At 40.9% G+C, this 14,159-nt stretch overlaps 1 protein-coding gene and 1 pseudogene across 1 annotated transcript; one reads left to right on the top strand and one right to left on the bottom strand.

The window, feature by feature from the left end:
- Positions 1 to 511: 511 nt before the first annotated feature.
- Positions 512 to 1,784, bottom strand: LOC147905971 (uncharacterized; annotated as a pseudogene).
- Positions 1,785 to 3,806: 2,022 nt separating this feature from the next.
- LOC147905970 (putative pectinesterase 53) lies at positions 3,807 to 5,513 on the top strand. Its single transcript, XM_087380861.1, has 5 exons — positions 3,807 to 4,246; positions 4,404 to 4,593; positions 4,727 to 4,933; positions 5,030 to 5,265; positions 5,366 to 5,513. Exons 1-5 carry the CDS (start codon positions 3,807 to 3,809, stop codon positions 5,511 to 5,513), a joined length of 1,221 nt encoding a protein of 406 aa, XP_087236987.1.
- The last annotated feature ends 8,646 nt before the right edge of the window (positions 5,514 to 14,159 follow it).

Genomic DNA, 14,159 nt, shown 5'->3' with positions numbered 1-14,159 from the left:
CGTGGTGCAAGAGTTGCAATCAACATAGTTGTATGAGGGTGCTAGGATGCCAAAACTATGGGCTTGTCTCTCAATCTTGAATTTGCAAGCAAAGTATGGGTGGCTCGATACAAGTGTCTCAGCCTTAATGAGGTTAGTGCAGTATTAAAACACCTCCTCCATTTTCCGTGCATGTAGGCACTATAAAAACACTAAAATTTCATGCACCTTAAATCTATTCCATTTGTTAAAGAATAGCCCAACACATAATGCAACTCACATGAATTAGGCACAGCTCTACAATCCCAATTCCTGCTTCTGTCCACATCACCTTCCTTGATTTCCCAAAACACTCAGGTAATGGATCGAGTCTTTGAGGGTTATGTGGCACCAACCCCTTCCGACAATGTCTTTCTTAGAAATAACACCACTTCCTTTGCACATTGGAGCTTTGCACCATTTGGATTTAGCTGCTCATGAGTGAGATGCCTTTGAAGAACAGCCCCTGCACCCAGCCCCTGCACCATCATGTTCACCCTTTCCATGTCCTAAACCAAAAAAATTGTGTTATTTTCATTCCTATCATTGTGCCATATTGAGCAACGAAGTAAAAAGGCCTCTTTGCTTTGAACTGTGAGGCTGCTCCATCTAACCACACCCAATGTTCATTGATATGAATGCCTTGATCTTTCAGCCATTTATAATGGAGAATAAAGCAATGCTAAACAAAAAGAGTGTCATGCATCCTATCATCGGATATATAAAAGTGATAGTATTTGTGTGGATGATACGCACATATGTAATTTGTACAAAGATTGTAACTTGGTTGGAGTGCCAATGCATGAATTGGATCTTGGGTAATGAAGCAAGCCTTTGAGTGTATGTGGCATCAGGCCCAAAACACTTGGGTAATGGATCGAGCCTTTGAGGGATATGTGGCATCAGCCCCTTCAGACAATGTCTCTCTTATAAATAACACCACTTTGTTTGCACATTGGAACTTTGTACCATTTGGCTTTAGCTGCTCATAAGTGAGATGCCTTTTAAGAACAGTCCCTACACCATCATGTTCACCCTTTCCATGTCTTGAACCAAAAAAAAAAAGTGTAATTTTCATTCCTATCATTGTGCCATATCAAGCAATGAAGTAAAAAGGCCTCTTTGCTTTGAACTATGAGGCTGCTCCATCTGACCACACCCAATGTTCATTGACCTAAATGGCTTGATCTTTTAGCCATTTATAATGGAGCATAAAGCAATGCTGAACAAAAAGAGTGTCATGAAATATCATCAGATACATAAAAGTGATAGTATTTGTGGACAATGCCTACAATACACACATACGTAATTTGCACAAAGATTGTAACTTGGTTGGAGTGCCAATGCATGGATTGGATCTCGTTTTGTTCTTTAAAAGTGTAGTTTTCTACAAAATCTATGACAAATACCACCACTTCTTCGGGGAAGCAAACAAGACACTCCTTGAATTGCTCTACCTACCATCTGTAGACAAAGTTATGCTTTATAAACTTGTTCAAGTGGTCCTTAAACATTACCAAAAGCTCCCTGCATTACATCTCTTTGAATGAAAGAACTTTCCTGTTTTTCTTTTTCCCATGAACTATGGTCCCAACTTGGACATCCTCAAGTATCTTTATAGACACTGTACATGCACTTAATGATTCCTCCCTTGGGAAACATGCCATTTTTCCAGCTCCACATGAAGAGCATTGTCCCATCAAGCACTTAAGGGCATGGTAGCTAGCATAGATTGCTTTTTGGCAAAGGACAAATTCACAAAGCATAGTTGTGCCTGTGAAAGTTTTCACACCTATGTTGCATCTATCACCTAAACCACAAATTTCACATCTGCAATTGCACTCTACTCCATGCACACCAAAAGAGACCTATCGTTAGTGGTTTATAACATCCTTCAAAAAAGACATCTGCACATGTGTGATGTAGCTACTAGTTAGTTATTATGTAACCACCACTCAATTAACTCCAACTTAAGTGCCACTGGTAGCACTTGGTAGCTAATCACATCATTTGGTAACTAGTCATAGCAACTCCTAGCAATTTAGGCAATGGTAGCTACCATGTAACTACCCAAAGGTAGAACAATCATTGACTAACAACATAATAGTAATGAATAGGTACCTATTTGCAACAAGTCATAATGGTAGCCAATGGTACCTAACATGTAGCTAACAAAAACAAAACCTAAAAGCCACCATCAGCTTGTTAGAAACATACGATAGAGAAGTAAGTAATGAGCTTGTGATATTCCTGCATGAGATGGGCCAGCCTCATCCTGATGAAGAGGAGGGCATGCAGCACGAGCCACCACTGTCTGTACAAGCGTCCTTCCTTGATACCTTTTGCTACTAGCTGACATCTTCAGGAGTTATCTCTGATAGTGCATTATCTCCATCGAAGATGACTCTATAGTTGTGTCCTGTCATTTGACCTACTGACAAGAGGTTCTTGCTGAGCTTCGGAATATAGAGCACATCTTTCACCAATCGTTTCATACCAGTGAAATTGTTCATATGAAATAGCTGAGAGGGCAATGCAAAATGCTATCAAGATAGACATAGCTGTAAATCTCAAATGCTTCTTAGTAGTAAGAGCAAGGCTTTTGAAGCTTTGGTGCTTCTCTTGCTTTGACCTTCAAGGAGGTTCTTCATGGAGTCCCTATGATCTTCTTGGTGTCAAAGAAGTCACGATGACGGGAGAGAAAGCTGAGGATGTATTGCAAGGGTGGCATCAGCAAGAGATAAACAATCGACATTTAAACAAATTTCACAAAGACATGTAGTACTCTCTTTTGTCAAAGCTTAAAGGTTGAACTTCAATGCCACTACTCTTCACCCCTCCAAACGATCCTTGGCATGCTATTGGCACTCCATGCGTTCATACAGAATGAAGGAGTGGGCGGTTGCATACCTTTTGATTGGATCCAATGTATCCGATTTAGAGGTCTAATCGAATGTGACTAGGTATTCTTTCAAATGGTCATAATCCTAATTAATATATTAATAGATGATTGAAAAGCGCCTCAAGTCAAGCCTCATGCAACCGATAGAACCGATAGGAGCTTCGACTGATTTGATTAATGGGGGATATCCCTGCATCATTACAGGATATCCTTTTATCGATCGATCCATCAAGGCTTGGTAGAAGAAATCAAGTTTATGAAGCCAAAAAATCATACAGTGGATCGATTCCACGTAAAATCGATGAATTTAGGAGCTTCGATCGATTTAACTACATGCGGGATGTCACTGCATTTGAAGATAAACTTTGATCGATCCATCCATCAAGGCCTGAAACCAAAAAATAATGAATTGCCTCCACAATTGACTCCACGGAAAATCGCTGAATTAAGGTCGATTTCATTACCCGCGGGATATCCCCGCATTTTATAGGATAACCTTTGATCGATCGATCCATCAGGACCTGGTCGAACAAATCTACGTAAAATTGATGAATTAAGAAGCTTCGATCGATTTGACTCCGTCATGCGGGATATCCTGCATTTTGGGTAGCTTTGGTCGATCCATCCATCAAGGCCCGGTGGAAGAAATCAAACTTATGAAGCCAAATCGATTGATTCTACGTAAAATCGATTAACTACAAGTAAGCCCGGCGCAATCGCGGATGCTTTGCTCTCGCGTCAAAGATTCTATCATTCACAGCTTGCAGCCAGCTCCTGATCAGCTGCACGTCTTTTACATGTCGCCTCACGAATTAGATTATACGTACTGTATATATATAGAGAGCTTCTGCATCAACTACATACACCTTTGATCATCTCCGCCACCATGAAGTCAACCACCCTCCTCATCCTTGCTTCCAGCCTCGCTTTCCTCCTTGCCCCAGCCCCTTCCCTCGTCCTCTCGCTCACTAGCCCTGATGACGAATTCTCCTCTTGGATCAAAACCATCGGTAAAAAATACCACCCTGACCCCGCTGATGATGACCACGGCTCAACGCTTCCCTCCAGACCTGCGTACTATCGAGACGACGTTTTCGAGAAGCAGGTGAAGAAGCTCAAATGTAAAAAGCACGTCGAGAAGAAGCTCGTGGAGTTATACGCTGATCGCAAGCTTGTAGAGACCGCAAAATCGCCTTCTTCTCCCCAGATTTACGTCGTTGCGAAGGATGGCTCGGGTAAATTCAAGACAGTCCAGGCTGCCATCGACAAAGTTCCCGAGAACAACAAGAAGCGCGTTGTCATCTACGTGAAGAAGGGTATCTACAGGTACGAATTGAAAGAAAATTAAACTTAACATTTTCACTTCACGTCAGCTCCTGTTACTTCATTAGTTTCGAATCACGAGACGAATCCACAAAGAATATATTGCGCTACATTCCGCTCTGAATCTAAATCGTTTTTGCATCTAAACTCAATTGTGCAGAGAGAAGGTCTTGATACCAGCCAGTAAACCCTTTATAACATTTAAAGGGGACGGAGCTACGCTTACTTACATCGAATGGGGCGACATTGCTTCCGACAAAGGAAAGAACGGGAAACCTCTCAGCACCTCTGGTAGCGCCTCTGTAACAGTGAAATCGGCTAACTTCATTGCCCTAGATATTTCATTCAGGGTATGATCAAGAGCACGTTCGCTGAGACATTTTACGTTCGTGCTTCACATCTGAAGCACATATTCTGAGCTCTCCGTCGAAAAAATCTCATGGCGCTCTTTGTAGCTATTACTGATATGTTATCATTTCGCAGAACACGGCTCCAGCTCCCCCTGGCGGGGCGGTGGGCAGACAAGCTGTTGCTTTCCGAATCCTCGGTGACATGGCTGCTTTCTACAGATGCAGTTTCTTTGGAGCACAGGACACACTCTACGATCAAAGTGGACGTTACTACTACTATAATTGTTACATTGAGGGGTCGATTGATTTTATTTTTGGCGATGCCCGCTCGCTCTTTGTGGTACGTTGACTTGTGCTACCGCTAGTTTCGCCTTCAATAGTTGTATATTCGGCACGTATGACAGTTCCAACACTCCTGGCTGCGTCATGACTGCAGAAATGCCATATCCACTCCATCGCGAACCCCTACGGGTCTATTGCTGCCCAGAAGCGGTTGACACCGAGAGAAAACACCGGTTACTCATTCGTGCATTGCGTTGTCACGGGTTCCGGGTCTATTTACTTAGGCAGATCCTGGGGACCATACTCCAGGATCGTATACCTATACACATACTTCGCGAACATAATTGTGCCGCAAGGCTGGAACGACTGGAACATTCCAGCCGATCAAAAGTAAATTTTCATTTCAACTGTGCGTGCTATAATGTCTATAATATGCTACGATTCAAAAGCGTCCGCTAACTTCTGAATTAATGGCTGTCTTTTCATATAGACGGGTCTTCTACGGTGAGTACCAATGCTTTGGTCCAGGTGCTAACAGGGCGGGCAGAGTGAAGTGGTCCCAAAACCTCACAAAAAAGCAGGCTCTACCGTTTCTCAGCATTTCCTTCATTGACGGTAAAGAGTGGCTACCGAAGTAAAGCAGAAGCCGTCTGGAATCTGGATGGAGTAGGTCCATGCACACAATCGTCTTTGAACACTAGAGCTTCAAAAACAGCAGTTTGGCACCTTCCTTTCTTAATATTTTTCAAAAACAGAGATTGGGGTGAATAAAACAGAGGCCAATGTGCCTCTCACATTGATGATTCTTTGTTATGCTTATAAGAACAGGTGTCAAACACCAGATCATCCACGAAGACCCTTACGAACCAAAGAAGACAAAACCATTGGGCAAGCCGGTTGCTCTTTGTATATTGAAAATTATTTGAATGAATAAACTAGATCCGGGCAGTCGACTGATCGATCGTTTTGGACTTTAAGGTTGATTTTAAAAAGGTTTGGCGAAACTTGCTCAGCATTTTATTTCAGAAGAGTTTCAGAACGTGTCTTATATTATCTTGCAAGACTACTAGAGCATGCTACTTCTAGATGCAAGAATAGAAGTTGTTTTGAATTGGGACCATGTATTTTTGCATTGCACCTTTAAAATGCCATAGATAACGCGTATTGCATTTCTTGACATATTGGGAGTAGATCGTATTTCATTGTCCTAGAAAAATTGAAATGAATAGGCATACAAAAAACTAACTTGTATGAAGGAGTGTTTCTTGTCTTTAGGCAGGTAGCATTGTGACATAAAAAGGAAATCTGCCCTCTGGTGAAGCCACGTGTCAGGTTCAGGTTTAAATTTTCATTTTCATTTTTTAATGATTCAAGAAACTTCCTCCAAATCAAACGTTGCTTCCCATCGTCTCGTCTAACTGCCTTCTTGCTCTGCCTTCTTGCTCTGTTTAGTCAAATCGCCTTCTTGCTCTGTTTTGTCGTCCACCCTACTAGATTTCCTTTTTTGGAAATTTCATGTCATTGCGATCATCAAAGCTTACTATTGTTCATGTTTCACCATCGCCATAGTAGCAGCGGCTGCTCCTAGTGTTGTTTTCTCTATCGCCATCGCCTGCTATTGCGCTTGGTGCTGTTCTCTCAATCGTCTTTGCCTGCTAAGTCTTGGTAGCCCTGTGTATTCATCTTCCATCTGTTTTCACATTGAAACTGTATGATTGCTAGAAACTACAAGGACGACCTTGCAATTAGGTGAGGACTGTGAGCGGTGTGCAGAAGGAGAAAGAAGAGATTGACAGAATCGCACTAAGGAAAGCGTGCAAAATGTTCTGAACAGCTCTGGTGGTCGTCATATTGCAGACCTTACTTTTCTTCCGCCTCACTTTCTAGGAGTTATCATGGGATTTGATGGAACCCATTGCATTCTTTGTATCATCTGTTGTCCTCATAGCTGGTTTTTTGTATTTCATTCTTACCTCTAGAAATCCATCTTTTCAGGATTTTATGCGTATACTTGTTTCTTCTAAGCAAAGGAAGCTTATGAAAAAACGGCACTTCAATGTAGAAAGGTTCAAGGAACTGCAGATGCAATGTGGTCTACCACCTTGTGAAAAAGGACAATCACGACTTCTGAACTCATCCTCTTTCGCAAACAGTAGATTTTCAGGGGATCTTGCAAAGTTTGTACCCATCCTTTGTGTGCTTGTTACATCATTTCAAGTCTTTCGACTTAAGACTTTAAACTGTCCATACTAATCTAAAGCATGCAAGTTATGCTATGGACTTAGTTCTTAAACTACCGGAGAGTGCACTTATTAAACATTTAAGCTAACATGTGGATTCACATAAAAGCTTTTGTTAAAAGCTTCGATGTTTACATGGAAACTCTTTTAAGCAGTGCATTGCCCTTTCAACTGTCATTTCTAAGCTTCTATCGTTTAGAAAATGCTCGAGACTGAAAGGAAAAATAAATAATTAGAGTCATGCCATGAAACAAGGAAGATACTTCGAGTTGCAGATGACTCCTTGATCTGAAACCCAACTTGATGACTCTCTGAACTCACATCTAGCAGCCTCATAAATGAATGGCTTAAAGAGACACTATGTGCATTGCTTTTGCATTGAATTTATGGGTAGATGCTGCTAGTGCTCTGGAAAGGATTCGAAATAGTTCATACATGAAGAGATCAGATTTTTGGTATACTCTTGTGCAAAATCTATCTACAAGTTGATCTCTATAGAATTTGAGGTCACCTCCAACATCCATGTTGCAGGATTATAGTCATCCCTTATCTTGGGTATTCCTAGAAGTGGGCAGCCCTGCTATACAGCTATTCTGGAGCATGAAAAGTTGCTATTGGTCGGGTGTTATGGATTGGGTCAGTCCACTCTGTGGCTCTACTGTCGATGAGTTCAAAGGGCAAATAGCCTGATATAAGAGGGCCGATTAGGGACCTTGCAAAGGTATTCATGTGCCTCAATATTGGATACACACTGGAGCAACAGCGAGGCCCGGATCAGGGTCTATAGTACCTCATATTGTGGGTGTAGACGGGAGCAGTAGGAAGGTCTAGGATCAGTCCAAGAATAGTACCTCACCATTGGTTGCAGTGTAGAGCAGGAAGGGGGCTACAGCAAGCAACCTCCATTTCAGTTTTTAAACTGCCCCGCTATGGGGTAGCAAGCATGCAATCCAACAGGTTTCCCAGCAGCCAAGAAGAGCCTACAAAGGGCATGTGGAAGAACTTCGAGATTGAGCATCAAATAGAATAGATCTGTCCCTTAGATTTTTGGCGGTTCACATGGTACACATTAACTTTTACTTCATGTAGTTCATTTTGGAGCTTTTGTCTATTTCGCTATACGTCTCTCTAGATCTTTCCATCTATGCCAGTATACTTTTTGTGAACATGTGGACTAGAATCTGAAGCATTGTGTGATTTGTTTAGCTAGTTTAATCTTTACCTGCAAGTAGGGCTTGGCAATGAAGCAAGTCCCTCTGGTTTATCTCAACTATTGAGGTGTCCAAAGAGAAGGTCTCTGTCTCTATCTTCATTTCTCCTCTATCTCAGCTATACAGGTATTGTCCAAAGAGCAGAATGTGGCCATTATCCCAAAGGAGGCCTCAAGTTCAAGTGAGTTGCAATTGTCACCATTGGTGAGGGAGAAATTGAAGTTACTCACATAAACTTTGAATTTGGAGGGGACGGAGACACCGCTACTATCTTTGTCTCTATCTGTGTCTTTGTCTCTCCTCTATCTCAACTATTGAGGTGTCCAAAGAGCAGTTGTTTGTCTCTATCTTTGTTTCTCCTTTATCTCAGCTATTGATGTGTTGTCCAAATAGCAGTTAGATGAATGTGGCCATCATCCCATAGGAGGCCTCAAGTTCAAGTGAGTTGCAACTTAAACAATCATTTGAGTTATAGAGCACAAGCGACAGGGTTGATCTTGAGGAATTTCTTCCTCTGAAGAAGCCAACTACTCCTTCCTCCAAAGAAAGCAATGAAGAGGAACACACAGAGAATAGAATTTGCCAATATGACAATGAGGACAAACCTAGTTGGATGCTTGTTGCATGGTCGTAGTGTCCAAAGGCGGAGCCTAGCAGCCATAGACAAGAGGTAATCCCTTTCCCTATCATTTATTCCACCTTGAAAATTTAAGCTCAGCTCAGTGTACCAAACATTTGGTTGCTTCTTTGCAAAGACGCTCATCCCAAATAGTAATTATGGACAGGGGGACTCTCAGCACATGCAAGAGCAAGCCTTGACCTCCTCCAAATTATTATTGTGTTAGAGATCAGATGGAGTATTTTTACAATTTTTGTGGGACAAGTAGGGAGTTCAACATGCTCCAAAACTTGGACCAATTAATCCTTTAGATTTAGCAATTTCTTGGGCATTCCTTGCAACAACAACAAACTCCCATCGATTGCCAATAGCTATACAAGATCATCTTTGCTTTTGATGTGGATGCATCTGTGAGTGTAGCAACCCTAGAACAAATTCCAATGATTCAAGCCTCTATTGTTGAGTCAGATATTACTATGAGAAATGCCCTTATTAATGTGTATGACAAGTGTGGGAGCCTTAGACGATGCAAGGGCAGTGTTTGTAGAAATACTACATCAAAATGAGGTTTCTTGAAATGCCATTATGAATGCATCCCTAGTGCATATACTCCTCTCATGCATGATGAATGAATGGACTATAGGGATACAAGCTGTAGTGTATGAAAAGTGTGATAGCCTTAGATGATGTAAGGGTAGTGTTTGTAGAAATACTACATCAAAACGTGGGTTTGTGAAATGCCATTATCAGTGCATCCCTAGTGTATATACCCCTCTCATGCATGATGAGTGAATGGACTATAGGGATACGAGCTTTAGTGTCAAGTTTTACATATCTTGAGTGAATGGAGTATATGGATACGATCTTTAGTGCTAAGTTTTACATAACTTGAGTCCGTTATCATCTAATCTAAGTACCTTATCAATGCAATGCTGCCAATGAGCGCTTAACCTTTTTCAACTAGTCTAGCAGCCCTTTTTACTCCCATTGACCTATGAAACAATGCTATAGACTGGGCACTGCCCACCATTTGTGTGCGTGTAAATGGCCCATTCTAGCCCATGTAACTGCCCGTGTGTCAACCCTTTAACTATTTTCCATAGAGCCAAAGTGTTTTACGTGTAAGTAATTAATGGTGTTTCTTTTCGTACACCATATAGACGAGCAAGAGCAGAAGTTCCAGAGTAGTTCTTTTATTGGCTTCACTTGTAGATAGTGCTCTGGAAAGGATTCAAAATAGTTCATACATGAAGAGATCAGACTTTTGGTTTACTCTGCTGTGCAGAATCTATCTGCAAGTGGGTCTCTATAGAATTTGAGGTCACCTCCAACATCCATGTTGCAGGATTATAGTCATCCCTTACCTTGGGTACTATCGAAAGTGGGCAGCCCTGCTATACAGCTGTTCTAGAGCATGAAAAGCTGCTACTGGTCGGGTGTCATATATTGGTTCAGTCCACTATGTGGCTCTGCTATTGGTGAGTTTTGAGGGCAAATAGCCCGATATAAGAGGGCCCATTAGGTACCTTGCAAAGGCATTCATGTGCCTCAGTATTGGATACACACTGGAGTAGCAGCGAGGCCCAGATCAAGGTCTACACCTCATATTGTGGGTGCAGACGGGAGCAGCAGGAAGGTCTAGGATCAATCTAAGAATAGTACCTTACCATTGGTTGCAGTGCAGAGTAGCAAGGGGGCTACAGCAAGCAACCTCCATTTCAGTCTTTAAACTACCCCGCTATGGGGTAGCAAGCATGCAATCCAATAGGTTTCCCAGCAGCCAAAAAGAGCCTACAAAGGGCATGTGGCAGAACTTGGAGATTGAGCATCAGATAGAATAGATCTGTCCCTTAGATTTCTGGCGGTTCACATGGTACATGTTAACTTTTACTTCATGTAGTTCATTTTGCAGCTTTTGTCTATTTGGCTATACATCTCTCTAGATCTTTGCATCTATGCCAGTATACTTTTTGTGAACATGTGGACTAGAATCTGAAGCATAGTGTGATTTGTGTGGCTAGTTTAATCTTCACCTACAAGTAGGGCTTGGCGATGAAGCAAGTCCCTATGGTTTATCTCAACTATTGAGGTGTCCAAAAAGTAGGTCTCTGTCTTTGTCTTCATTTCTCCTCTATCTCAACTATACAGGTATTGTCCAAAGAGCAGAATGTGGCCATTATCCCAAAGGAGGCCTCAAGTTCAAGTGAGTTGCAACTGTCACTATTGGTGAGGGAGAAATCAAAGTTACTCACATAAACTTTGGATTTGGAGGGGATGGAGACACCGCTACTGTCTTTGTCTATATCTGTGTCTTTGTCTCTCCTCTATCTCAACTATTGAGGTGTCCAAAGAGCAGTTGTTTGTCTCTATCTTTGTTTCTCCTCTATGTTAGCTATTGATGTGTTGTCCAAATAGCAGTTGGATGAATGTGGCTATCATCCCAAAGGAGGCCTCAAGTTCAAGTGAGTTGCAACTTAAACAATCATTTAAGTTACAGAGCACAAGTGACACGGCTGATCTTGAGGAATTTCTTCCTCTGAAGAAGCCAACTGCTCCTTCCTCCAAAGAAAGCAATGAAGAGGAACACACAAAGAATAGAATTTGCCAATATGATAATGAGGATAAACCTAGTTGGATGCTTGTTGCATGGTTGTAGTGTCCAAAGGCGGAGCCTAGCAACCATAGACAAGAGGTAAAATCCCTTTCCCTATCATTTATTCCACCTTGAAAATTTAAGCCCACCTCAATGTACCAAACATTTGGTTGCTTCTTTGCAAAGATGCTCATCCCGAATAGTAATTATGGACAGGGGGACTCTTAGCCCATGCAAGAGTAAGCCTTGGCCTCCTCCAAATTATTATTGCATTAGAGATCAGATGGAGTATTTTTACAATTTTTGTGGGACAAGTAGGGAGTTCAACATGCTTCAAAACTTGGACCAATTAATCCTTTAGATTTAGCAATTTCTTGGGCATTCCTTGCAACAACAACAAACTCCCATCGATTGCCAATAGCTATACAAGATCATCTTCGTTTCTGATGTGGATGCATCTTTGAGTGTAGCAACCCTAGAATAAATTCCAATGATTCAAGCCTCTACTGTTGAGTCAGATTGTTGAGTCAGATATTACTGTGAGAAATGCCCTTATTAATGTGTATGACAAGTGTGGGAGCCTTAGACGATGCAAGGGTAGTGTTTGTAGAAATACTACATCAAAATGAGGTTTCTTGAAATGCCATTATGAATGCATCCCTAGTGCATATACTCCTCTCATGCATTCATGATGAGTGAATGGACTATAGGGATATGAGCTGTAGTGTATGAAAAGTGTGATAGGCTTAGACGATGTAACGGTAGTGTTTGTAGAAATACTACATCAAAACGTGGGTTCATGAAATGCCATTATCAGTGCATCCCTAGTGTATATACCCCTCTCATGCATGATGAGTGAATGGACTATAGGGATACGAGCTTTAGTATCAAGTTTTACATATCTTGAGTGAATGGAGTATATGGATACGATCTTTAGTGCTAAGTTTTACATAACTTGAGTCCACTATCATCTAATCTAAGTACCTTATCAATGTAATTCTGCCAAGGAGTGCTTAACTTTTCTCAACTAGTCTGGCAACCCTTTTTACTCCCATTGACCTGTGAAATGATGCTATAGATTGGCCACTGCCCACCATTTGTGTGCCTATAAATGGCCCATTCTAGCCCATGTGACTGCCCGTGTGTCAACCCGTTAACTGTTTTCCATAGAGCCAAAGTGTTTTATGTGTAAGTAATTAATGGCATTTCTTTTCGTACACCATATAGTTGAGCAACAGCAGAAGTTCCAGAGTAGTTCTTTTATTGGCTTCACTTGTACATGTAGTAATAGTTCATAGGATCATTTTCTTGGCTTCAGCTTGTAATGAGATGCACATGATTCTAGAAGTTGCGTGATGGTTCAGAGTATTCGAAAGGTAGTGTGAAGATTCAGAGTATTCAAGAGGCAGCGTGATGATTACTACGATTGTTCATATTTGTATGTCCGCTACAATTAATGTTTGTCTCAAGTTCCCCGTCCTTTGAGTTAGAATCACTATCACTTTCTTGGGTGAAGAGATTCGATGATGGAACGTTCAGGAATTAGTCTTGTCTGCACCATTTAGCCAGCTCACCTTCCTTCGCTAGCACCAGTCCTCCATCGGTTTCAGACTGCATAGTGGGAGAGCTCCAATCTGTGCATAGAAATATATGCAAAAAAATATATGCTAAACACAAACTTCTATGTGCAAAAACAAAGATCTATTTACCATGTTCTATATTTGAAATGCTATATGCTACATTCAAATTCCTATATGCTTTATTCAAATTGGTATCAACATAAACTACAGACGTTATAAATTTTGACTAAAAATAATAAAGTGTTAAAAACCTTGATATTTTGTTTGCAGATTATTCGAATTGGTGAATTTCAAGTCATTTTGAATGCTCTCATCCACAACGGGAAAATAAAGTAGGTGCTTCTACTTCAACATATAATTTAATTTACAAATATGAAAACGTCTCTTATTCAAAGGAGAGAACGTGCTTCCTACATTAGCATAGAAAACAAGAAAAGACAATTACAACCGAGTTTCTCCTCATGGCTGTTCATCAATAAATTTCTAAAAGAATGGAACCAAATCACTTCTCAATATATTTCGAAGATGCAATATTGTGTATATTGTGGTAGAATAGAATTTAACATAGGTTCTTTTACAAAGTTAAAATCAGTAATATTACTACTAGAATCAAGTATAACACCATATGACTTATCCAATACGTTCATGAGTTTGCATGTAGAAAATGGCCTAGGACATAGATAAAAAATGGCTTGTAAAGCATGCATAGATAGTCCATTTAGAAAGTTGTACTCGGTTCCCTATCATCCAGACTATTTACAGAATGTATTAGGTGCGAACATATTTAAAATGCAAATGCTTTCTATATTCGATATATCCCTAAACGTTTCTAAAGGTATTATATCTTTAGCAATAGGTATACTACAAAGGAGATGGATGTTGGATAATCCACTAATATGTTGTAATCGCCAACAAAGATTCTGTAGTAACTCAACAAACTTACTTTCTTCGGCATTCCTTGCAACAACCACAAACTCCCATCCATTGCCAATAACTATACAAGATCATCTTCATTTGTGATGTGGATGCATCTGTGAGTGT

The sequence above is a fragment of the Dipteris shenzhenensis genome, chromosome 1, assembly GCF_047967505.1.
Source record: "Dipteris shenzhenensis isolate YYH24624 ecotype China chromosome 1, Dip_SZ_1.0, whole genome shotgun sequence".
NCBI classification, from domain to species: Eukaryota; Viridiplantae; Streptophyta; class Polypodiopsida; order Gleicheniales; family Dipteridaceae; genus Dipteris; species Dipteris shenzhenensis.
This window is presented reverse-complemented; position numbering and strand designations above follow the sequence as displayed.

Excerpts from the sequence above, each read along its gene's own strand:
- LOC147905970 (XM_087380861.1), top strand. The coding sequence starts at position 3,807 with ATGAAGTCAACCACCCTCCTCATCCTTGCTTCCAGCCTCGCTTTCCTC. Across the intron at positions 4,594-4,726 it reads CCCTAGATATTTCATTCAGG|AACACGGCTCCAGCTCCCCC; the intron begins GTATGATCAAGA and ends ATCATTTCGCAG. Across the intron at positions 5,266-5,365 it reads AACATTCCAGCCGATCAAAA|ACGGGTCTTCTACGGTGAGT; the intron begins GTAAATTTTCAT and ends CTTTTCATATAG.